This window comes from Manduca sexta, chromosome 9 (assembly GCF_014839805.1).
Source record: "Manduca sexta isolate Smith_Timp_Sample1 chromosome 9, JHU_Msex_v1.0, whole genome shotgun sequence".
NCBI classification, from domain to species: Eukaryota; Metazoa; Arthropoda; class Insecta; order Lepidoptera; family Sphingidae; genus Manduca; species Manduca sexta.
In genome coordinates this window covers 7,732,813-7,743,637 of record NC_051123.1, presented here as the reverse complement: position 1 = coordinate 7,743,637, position 10,825 = coordinate 7,732,813, and the positions used below count along the sequence as shown (strand labels likewise).

Below are 10,825 nucleotides of genomic sequence, written 5' to 3'. Positions count from 1 at the left end.
GCCCGAACTCCGTAGTGTGGAACTTGAGTTTGACTAGTAATCGATAAAATTGATTTATTGCCAAGTGAAAAAAGGTGATAAGCCGCTCGCGTCATTCGTTCGTTTCGTACATTGTTGTTTTTGTATTTATTGATTTAGCGGTGGATTGTTGTGGTTTTGTTTGTGAAGTGAAAAAAGTGGTCTTATTGCGGTTTATTGTGTGAAAAAAGAAGAAAAAACATGGGCAACATACATACCGTCGGACCAAATGAAGCGCTAATAGTTTCAGGTAAGTAGTCATGACAATATTTATCTATTTGTTTACAATTGAATATGACTTTATGTGCAGCGTTTTTCTGATTATAAAAGGTTTGTATCAAAATTTTTACGTTAATTACTATAGTTAAGTATATTACAAATTTTACGGCCGTACGTAGTGTTTACATTATGAAATGATAACAGAGTAACCTCTTATCGTTTACGAGCGTTGTGACTGCAGATGAAAATGTAATTTACATTATCCTTTATCATTCTAATAAGTTTTGTTTCAATATGTGTTGCGTAGCACCTATTTTCATTTATTTGTATAGAACAGTCTACGCTCTACAGATTAATTGAGGAAAAATATCCATAGATGTGTGAAGTTAGTGTGAAAAACCCAGAATACCAATTACACATAAATAATTTTCTTATTGGTTCACGCTTACCATAATTTATGTTACATAGTTCTGACACAAATAAAAATTTAACCGAATTATATTTTAGAATATCTACCCAAGTAAAATACTGTAGTAATATAATATTATTTACTATTTATGTAGGTAGGTATACGGTGTTTATTATCATCAAATACGAATGTAGGATTGTGATATACCATTGATAGTACTTATAGTAAAATATAATGCGGCGCGACGGGGCGTCACCCATGACGTCAGACACAGTATTCAAGTTCTTATTACCTACTGCCCTGTTTTATTTCATCCAACTCAGGGTTGAGTGAGTCAATGGGCTCAGTTAATTGTGCAATATTTTTCAGCCAATTGGATAAATTGGACTTATCATACGTCGTCAGGTACATTTCTTCACAATTTGCCAAGATCTATAAAACAACGAGATAAGAGATATCTACTTAGGTATTTATTTATTTATCTGAAATAGTCGGCAAGAAAAAGACATGTGTGTTTGGTTTATTTTCCTACTTATTTTTTTATAACATGTCGCGCAGTTCATAAACTCACGTTTGGACGATTCAAGGTTAATTTTATTGATGCTATTGTATGCTATGTGTTGTGTTTTGCTTGCATTCCATAACCAGAACCGGCACGAACGCTTACGTCTGTGTGCATAATTATCTTTTTGTTTAGAGGACCCGTGCTGCTCTGCAGTGTGTTGATAAAATTATTCATATTAATGCCCTTGTACGATGAGAAACGTGAATTGTAGTTTAACTCCTGTTGAAGATCAAATTGAATGCCCACCTTTAGCTTCCCTCCAACTGAAACTATGTGAGTGGCCAAAAGGTGAAATGAAAGAGCTCGTTCCCGCCAGTGTTCTAAGGCTAAAACGAATCGCGTACGTCAATTGGAACTGGAGATATAGAGGGAGAAAGTTATGAAAACATAAGTAATGTACAAGACGAAATCACGTTTATAATTTGAGAGGGTGAACTTTAAGTGATTTCCAATGTGTGAGAATGTAAAATCTACGCATGAATATTATTATTAAAAAATAAATAAAGCAAATTTAAAGGATACGACGGCCCCGTCAGAAAGGTCAAAAACAAAAAAACACATCACGCCTTTATCCCTGAAAGGATAGGCAGATGTGCTGCTAGGGCATCCACTTTACGCTATACATATGCTTTGTCTCATAATTACGTAATAGGGGGCAAGCCTATCGCTATATCGGGAACAAAGTTCAGACTTCCACCTGATACTCGGCAGATAAACTTAATAATAAGTAAAAGATTCAGGCAAAGTTAAATATAATAATATATATATTAGTGCAAACGCCGGTATGGAACGTTAGTCGGTTACAACATAAATAAATAAATCTACGCTTACTGGTAAAACAAAAAAAAACATATATTATATATTTATTTCAACCTTCGAAATTAAACTTTTAAGGGAATATTCGTTGTTCGTATCATGGTGATTACTACATGTAACTGTTGTAATTGTAGTTTGAAACATAATGAGTTCATAACGAAGACCCTATTGCTGTAATTGTATTAAACTAATTTGGTACCGGCTTACGTAATGTTTTAAAATCGTCGCGTGGTATTTGTTGGATGTGTTCGGGCTGGTAATATGTTGTGAAACAACGTCTGTCAAAAGAACACCTGAACCTAGATTCTACGTCCACGCATCGTTCGGGCTAAATTATGACGGTATCCGGACGAATTCCACCCGTAAAATTCAAAATGTTGGTATCTATTAAAAATTACGTTAATTTACAAGGAATTTATTCGGTCCTTCAGGCCCCAGGCATATCTTATGTCATGTCATCTTATAGGTCATTATGCTGCAAAATAAACGAAGCCATCGTACATGTTCGGTTTCAGGCGGGGTTGGGCTTTAGAGTTTAGAGCATGAGTCCGATTCCGAAACAAACCACCAGACCTTATTTTCTCAGCGTATGGCCATTAGGTCCTAATACCCACCTCCCTTTTAAAAATATCAATGGCGTTTCAATCATGGAAAAGTCGTGCTGGATTCTTAATTTAGGAACCTGTTTCGAGATATTTTGAAATTCTAACAAGCAATACAAAAGTAAATGCAATACAAGTATATTAAGTCTGATAATACAGGGTCATTTTGACATTGCGTGCATAAATGAAACCACATACTCGTCTTTACCTCTGCTAATATTGTATCAAAAATCATCCATGAATTTAAGGTTTAATTTTCGGATATTTTATTATTTTGTAGTTTAATTCGAATATGGCGTGTGCGTGAGTGTATTGAAAGTGTCATGTTGCTGCTGCGACGAATTATGTTAGAGTAGTAAATATAGTGGCAGTAGGGCGTGTAAAATTAAAATTACTTTTTATTCATATTTATATTGTGCAAAAATTATACTTTTATGAACGTCTATAGTCCGAGTAAGTAAGTGTAATTTTCAAGAAAATAAGTACGTAGTTTTATTTAAGAATGCAATGTCACAATGGCCCTGTATAAATAAAATGATAAAAATCTAATCACATATATGTTTACTGTTGACATATTGTTTGTGTTTATCTGCTGACGTAGTAGTTTATCTGCCACACGGGCTAAAATGTTTTGATAAAAGAAACATTTACTATAAGCCTTAAAAGTTGATAACAATGTTAATTATGCGTGCCATTAGTTTTGTAAGATTTGACGAGACGATCCGTAGCGTACGTTAGCTTCAGTAAAGTACAATGGTTACTTTAGACATTAATTTTGCTAAAACATATTTTAATTGTATATAAGACTAATATTGCGTGTCGATATGATTAAAAAATGGGGTCTATCGAGAGACATTGAGAAATCCTACATAGAAGTCTAGCAATAAGGAAAAAATCCAGTGTTAATAGAAGCATACATAACTTGTAATATGTAATATTATATAAGTACATTGTCATGTACGTTTCAGTACGGTCTGGTTGAAATCTTTCAATTCTAAACGACATTCTTATTTAAATGTATATTTGGTATTTATTATAGTAATACTTCATAATTAAACTATTCGTATAAATTATATAGACGAGGTTATAAATGTCCTGAAACACTTAAAATTTTCTAATTATTATGTATAATGGCAGCTAGTTACGAGTTACAATGACGGTTCGTCTTGACCATGAGGCGTGCGGTCAAAGCATTTTGTTTTCCTGCCTTGGCGACACGTAGTCATTAACTTTATTGTCTACTATAAGATATTTAAATAAACCGTCCGTAGTTTTTATAACCCATGAACAAGGAAAATCTCGATGGTATTGAGAGATGAGAATCATTGTGTTCATAGCAAATACTAAGAATTAATTTTTAGCGACATATTCATATGATTTTCCAAGTCTTTTTGATTAAATCTGCACCTTTTTCTCCAATCATTATGGCTGGTGCATTCGTATGAGCCACGATTGTCCTTGGTAAGACACTGCTATCTATAACACGGAGTCTGTTTACACCGTAAACTCTCAGTTCAGGATCCACTACAGCTGTAGGATCCGAGGGTGGTCCCATCTTGCACGTAGCTATCTGGTGGTGCAACGTGGCAGTTATACTTCTGACGGCGCATTCCCAATAGTTATCACTTCCGAAATTAAAATGCTTGCATGTTGGAAACTGCTTCTTGTATAAAGTTGCTCCGAATTTTTTAAAAGGCGGTGTGTCTATAAGTTTTATTATATATTTGATTGCTTCTACCGCAGTAGCCACGTCGTCAGGATGGGTCAGATAATTCCCGTATAATTTTGGGTAATCGAAAGGATTTGCGGATCGCAATTGTAAGAAGCCCTTTGATTTTGGATGTAACAACATAAAAAGGACAGTGAAGCTTTCAACATTTTCTATAGGTTGATAGACATCTTTGTAAAACCAATCTTCGAGGTGAATACCCTTCGCTACTATATTGCCCTCATCAGAAGCAAGGGATGCGCATGAACCTAACAATTCAATGTCAGGATAGTCGCCGAGTTCCTTAGAGACATTTGTCTTGATATACCCAATAGTCTCTACACCAGCTAATGATGACATCGGTCCATCCCCATAATGGTCGAACTGAATAACATTATCGATTGTCGATATTTTCTTTTCAACTACGGTCAACCTTGTACTATTTAAAGTAAATGCCAGGCCAGGAAACGAGATATGATCGTATAGTGATTCACCTACTTTTAAATCTTGTATCACTGGTATTCCAAACGATTTTAAATGTTCTTTTGGACCAATGCCAGACAACATTAGAAGATGCGGTGATTCTATGGGACCGGCGGATAATATAACTTCTTTCTTTGCTCTGACCTGGTACACTTGTCCGTTCTTATGAAATTCCACACCGATAGCAGATTTTGTGTTAGGATCTATTAATACTTTGGTAACTCTACTATTAGGCAATATGTGTAGGTTTTTCCTTTTTTTATTATTATGTAGAAATGCTCTAGCGCTACTAGCTCGACGTCCATTAGAGATGGTGGCTTGAATGTAGCTGAACCCGAAGAAGTCTGGACTGTTGTAATCTACTTTGCGATGACCGTAAAGCTTTGCCGCATCCAGGAAGGCTTTAGATAATTTAGATCTAAAAATAAAAATCGATTTAATATTATTTTGTTATTCGTTTAAAGTAACCCTGATTTTTATATTGTCTTACCTAAATGGGACGTCTTCCACGCTCAGTTCGCCAGTTCGTCCATGATAAGGGGAGTCTTTCAATCCTTTAAGATTGGCTCGTTCTGATTTGATGTAATACGGCAACACGTCTTTGTAAGACCTGAATAGTATTTCGAATTCAGTTAGTCAATGCTTTGATTATGTTTGTCTTTTTTATTTGTTTTTGACTAGATGGTGGGATCGGCGCGACAACTTTTTTAAAGTATATCTCATAAATTCTAAATTAAATATATTTTGCGTAGTTTTTATGACCAGCCCCCTGACTGACGTAACCACTTCTCGAGGATGAGTGAAAATGAATTAGGAAGTTCACTCAAAATAATGCAGGACCTGGGATTTGAACCCAGCACTTTACCAAAAGGCGTACACGTGTATTAATGATACATGCAGTGAAGTTTATGTTCATAAACTTAACATTTCAATTTTAAAATGCAGTTATCTTCTCTGATTAAACTTACCATCCATAATTGCCACTGGCTGCTATCCTGTCCCAATCAATAGGAGTTCCTCTTGTGTAGATCATGTAGTTGATAACGCTGCTGCCTCCCACAGCTTTGCCTCTTGGCCAAAAACACCTTTCATTTGTCATACCTAGAATGAACGTTAAATCGTGTTTTTGAGTAGAGTTATCAATATATTTTTTGTTATTTATGCTTGAAATAAATTTAGTCCGACTAAATATGGTGTAGACTTTTTAAGAACTTTTATAAAAAGAGTTTCAGGTTATATAGCGCGGACATTGACAAGATTGTCATACAAAAATTTGCGCTCATGCGATGGGTACTCCATGTATCGTGAAATAGAAAAACAATGTAAAATACTTATATTTTTTCCATATGGTGATTTGTACATTTTTAATGCGCATAATAGCATATTTTCTTTAAATTTATTATTTTTGTGTTGATATCTAAAGACGTTGTGGTATCTTGTCACACGGACATTTCAAATAAGACAACGACTTATTTATCATTATCAGCCTATATCTTTGTCCACTGCTGGACATTGGCCTCCTCCAATATGCCCCATTTTACCCTGTCGACTGTCAACGACTTATTACCAATTGCTAATAACTTTTGGAGCACAAAATTGGTCCTGATGTCCGTTCTATAACTAACTATACTGTTTAATGTCTTTCGTTGAATATAATATAAATATAAATTATCCTTGCATGCTCCTTTATTCATGAAATGCATTAATCCTGATAATTCTATTTCGGTAAAGGATTTATATGCAGGCAAAGTCGTGGGCTTAGACTATCACAATAAAGTTTTATGACCATGTGTTAGTTCAGGACAATTAATTATAATTATATCGTAATTTTACTAATTAAGGTATACACTGACAATAAAATTTATTGTATTTTTCTTCTTGACATCGTAAGTTTTAGTTAACCAGAAAAAAATATATAATGGCTTTTTTGTTATCGTTAAATTTATTATTAAATAAAATTTTTACTGGCCATCTGTAGGTCGGCTGTTGACTGCTGGTTTACCTTCGAAGGCAATAAAATCATCAATATTTTTTATAAAAAACACAGGAACTTCTATCAAGCAGTAATTAATCTTCAACCAATTAAAACTGCGAAAAGTGAGCGGTACCAGTTTGTGTACCTACCCCATTGGCGATTTAGGCAAATTTCGTTTTTACCCAACCATATTTAAGGCAGGAAAAACTCAATGTAAACAATCATCAACCAATTTAATGATATCTATGGTATTCGGTGTAATTGACAGGTCATAAACAAGTAATTATTTAAAAGTAAGTACAATTAATCAGTGTTTCCCTCATAACTTTAATTGGTTTCCGTATTACATTTACCATAATTAATGGCCTTGCCCATTAGAGTTTTAGGCTCATGATGATAGTTGTAAAAAAATCCTTGATGACGATGACAATTGATAAGAAAATCAAGAGATACCAACCTACGCACACTCCAGGCTGATGCTCCATCAAATATTGCCATGCATATTCAGTCTGTTGAAAGACTGGTGCCAGTATAGGCACCGCGGTGAACCATGATTCGCCGCGACCAGCTTCCAGCAGTAACACCGACGCCTTACGACCTTCGCTCAGCCGTGAAGCAAGAACACTACCCGCTGATCCAGCTCCGACCACTATGAAGTCGTATTCTGAAAGCGGTCCTTTGAAACCTGGAAAAATATCGTAACAGACTTCATTAAATGACGTTGATAATATAAATACTAATGTGGAATTTGGGAAAAATAATGTTACATTTTTCTTTATTAGTTTCTAAACGTATTCCTTCTGTTGTTTCTGTTTTTGTGAGCTATTTATTGTTATGATTCGTAGATTCTCTGTAAGACCGTCACTGATTATTGATGGTGTAAAGTGTGAACGATAACTTTTTTGTGACGAACCTCTGCATCTTATTTTATATCGCGATTGAAACTACTCTTGAACTTGTACATTGGCCGATAGATCGCTTTTCAAATTCTAGTTTTCCCAATAAGGTTTCTTCTCGACAATCGGGGAATGTTTTATGTAAAACATGGTATATTAAAAGTATAGATATGATGTGATAGGGGGTGAGCCTATGCCTATATCGGATTCAAATCTAGATTTCATGCTCATACTGAGCAAAAAGCTTAGTATCAATGCCCGAACCGGGACTCGAAACCGGAACTTTAAATTCAACTGCGCCACCGAGGCATTCATAATAATTGTAATGGTGCGGAGTTACCTGAAATCCTTGAATATCACTTACACGCTATGCTAGTTGAATAAAATAATCTGATACATGTTATATAGAGATAAACAAATTAAATAATACAATCCAATATCATTACGAATCTGTTGCCGCGATGCTTAAAGCACTGAACATATTCTTTATTCGATACGATAACGCAGAGGAAGAGGTTTAAAAAAAACACACACACACACACACACATACTAATCAGACAAAGGATTATATGATTAAAAAATATATTATAATCCTTATTTAAATTGTCTATAATAATGTCTTAGCCATCTACAAGAAGAGAGTGTTTGAAAAGTTGTAAAAGTTCAGCCACTTTGAACAAAATATATTTTTTAATATGTATCAGTAAATTATTGTTATGGACACTTACATATCAATTATCGACGTTAATAAGTTCATGAATATTGTTGTTTCCAAAAGGTAAATGTGAACAGCGGTTAAGTTCAAGTCCATTGTCGGCACGTCAATGCCGAGGCGTTACGAAAACAAAATACTATTTATTAGCTTCTTTATATCTATAGATGTAAGCGTATATAACCAACCTTCAGGGAGCTCGTATTTGTCGTTCAAAAATGAGAGTATGTCCGGTTCGTCGGGGTTGAGGTGTAGCTGCGGCGTCCTCATCATCACATCTATGATCCTGCTCTTCACTGTAGAACCAGCGACTCTTTTCTCCCGCGGTGTGTGCTCACAGTAGCCTCTACATGGCACGGGTATCGCATATTCCTCTTCATCAACCGAAACGGTCGCTTCATCGTCATCCAAATTGTATCCGTAGCTTATATTACAACTTATAAAATATATTATAATTAATATCTTTCCTTTCATATTTGAAATTATGGTATAATTTATAAATATAAATAATTCCGCGAACTGTTCGCGGCCACGGTTACGGTTGTAGTGTGTATGTTTCATGTGTTAGTTTGCTAGACCGGTTTCTTGTTTCTGGTTGTAATTTTTTTTATTCATATTCAGAGCTTTGACCTCACCGTTGACTACAGGTTATTAAAAAAAATATATTATATTAATAATAAACTTGGGTTACATTGTTTGTTTGTTTTGGTCATTGACTACAATGCGATGCGTCATAGATTTAAATTAATTATATTCATAGTTAGTGATTGTTTTAGGATTGTTTTATAATAGTTATTTTATCATATACGGCCTGGTAAAATGTTCACATTATAATGATTTCTTATGATTGTTATGTTTACGCGAATGTTAGACGTTATAATTAAACTATTTTTTGATTTTATCGCGGTTCTTATAATTTTAATTTTCTTACGACTTTGCGGATAACCAACACCTCAGATCCCCCGTGACCTCGAAGGCATCAGTTTTCGAAACGTTGGGAGAAAATTAAAAATATAAAATCCGAAAAAAAGTTTAATTTTAATGTTCAAGTTATGTTTTTTTTATGTAGGAATAATATGATGACCGCTATGTCAAATTGTAACGGAGGTTTCCTATATAAAAATACTTTTAGTATATCATAGATCATGATCACACAACGGTTCTTACGCTGTAATAAATTAAATAATAAAAGGTCATTAATTCTTTAAGGTCCTTGAACCTTAACGGTTTGAAGATATTATCAACTGTAGCTGGTTTTGCAACGCCTTTGTACGGAGAAGAAACTTGCAACTAAAACAGGAGTAATGAGGAAACTTTGAATATAATAAACATATTATTAGCATTATATTTATGGATCTTGAAGTTATGGACATACATTCATTATAACATTATTAAATATTACACTAAACAAGACGAGAGTAAATCAGTATTATTCGAAATTATCGACTTTGTAATGACTGCACCATTCAGCTGTTGAGTTTTGGATCTATGAATTATGCGCCACTCATATATTGTTGGATTACATCCAGATTCCTGTCATATTATATAAATAAAGATATATTGAATAGTCGTTTCCATTGAGTAAATATTTTTATAAGTGAAAGCTTTATTGATTACAATATTTTGACTCTTTATAAAAGTCAAAATATTGTAAAGTTTATTAATTTTATGTTTTCAATATAAATAAACAAGTATTTTTTTGGTATATAAGTGTTTGCATATTATGCGTGTGAATTGTGAATGAATCGCTCTCGTTGGCGTTGTTATACACGTAAGCCATAATACATCTATATACAAATGTTTATTCAATAAGAGCTAAAAAAATTAAAGTATTATATTGGCATTTGTAGACCATACACGGAGAAATCCATGGTTATATCATTTAAGGTCTAGGCAAGGGGCCACTAGTGTATTATGTCAGGGGGCAAGGCAATAACCTCTATGTTGAGGATAATAATGTTGTTATTAAACGGCATATCATATAATTGGCATTAATTTACAATACTTCGATGAGGTATAATGTGTATCGGGAGCAGAGGCTTAAATCTACCTCAACTACAAGTTGCAGCGGATTGCCGTGGGATAGTGTAATAAAAATAAATATTTCGAATGCGTGACAATTCATGGTCACGATAAATAGAGGCTAAGTGAATTAGTGTACCCAGGAAGGCGAGCTTTAGCCATGTTGGGACGACGAGACCTTGACGCAAGATGTTGCGTCTATTAATTATTAGTGCGTGTAAATACGAACTTTATGTTTGCGAATTATGTTTACAAAACAAAAACAAACCCACATAATGCCATTATATCGGAAGGTAAAGATGAGGTGAAACCAGAGTACCCAATTTTCGCCATGTGTGCTTCTTTCTGTGATGCGATAAGGAACGAGTCTGTCGCCATGTGGGGCTCTAATTCCAGACCT

General features: G+C 34.4%; 2 protein-coding genes across 2 annotated transcripts in view; one reads left to right on the top strand and one right to left on the bottom strand.

Annotated features, from left to right (window-relative positions):
* The first annotated feature begins 5 nt into the window (after nucleotides 1-5).
* The window catches only part of LOC115453721 (flotillin-2), a 357,821-nt gene continuing 347,001 nt past the window's right edge, over nucleotides 6-10,825 (top strand). The window contains exon 1 of the mRNA XM_037436782.1: nucleotides 6-268. Coding sequence (XP_037292679.1) covers nucleotides 220-268 — 49 coding nt within the window. The 5' untranslated portion in view covers nucleotides 6-219. The remainder of the gene's footprint in view (nucleotides 269-10,825) is intronic.
* Nucleotides 3,617-8,930, bottom strand: LOC115451848 (glucose dehydrogenase [FAD, quinone]). Its single transcript, XM_030180227.2, has 5 exons — nucleotides 8,592-8,930; nucleotides 7,253-7,480; nucleotides 5,789-5,921; nucleotides 5,311-5,430; nucleotides 3,617-5,238 (listed from the first exon to the last, which is right to left on the bottom strand). The coding sequence occupies exons 1-5, from the start codon at nucleotides 8,875-8,877 to the stop codon at nucleotides 3,999-4,001; spliced, it is 2,007 nt and encodes a 668-aa protein (XP_030036087.2). The 5' UTR covers nucleotides 8,878-8,930; the 3' UTR covers nucleotides 3,617-3,998.

What these genes read in the sequence shown, in the direction of transcription:
- LOC115451848 (XM_030180227.2), bottom strand. Translation starts at nt 8,877, where the DNA reads ATGAAAGGAAAGATATTAATTATAATATATTTTATAAGTTGTAATATA. An exon ending in CAAATACGAGCTCCCTGAAG is followed by an intron (nt 7,481 to 8,591) that starts GTTGGTTATATA and finishes ATATTTTTCCAG; the next exon opens with GTTTCAAAGGACCGCTTTCA. An exon ending in GTGGAAGACGTCCCATTTAG is followed by an intron (nt 5,239 to 5,310) that starts GTAAGACAATAT and finishes TTTTATTTTTAG; the next exon opens with ATCTAAATTATCTAAAGCCT.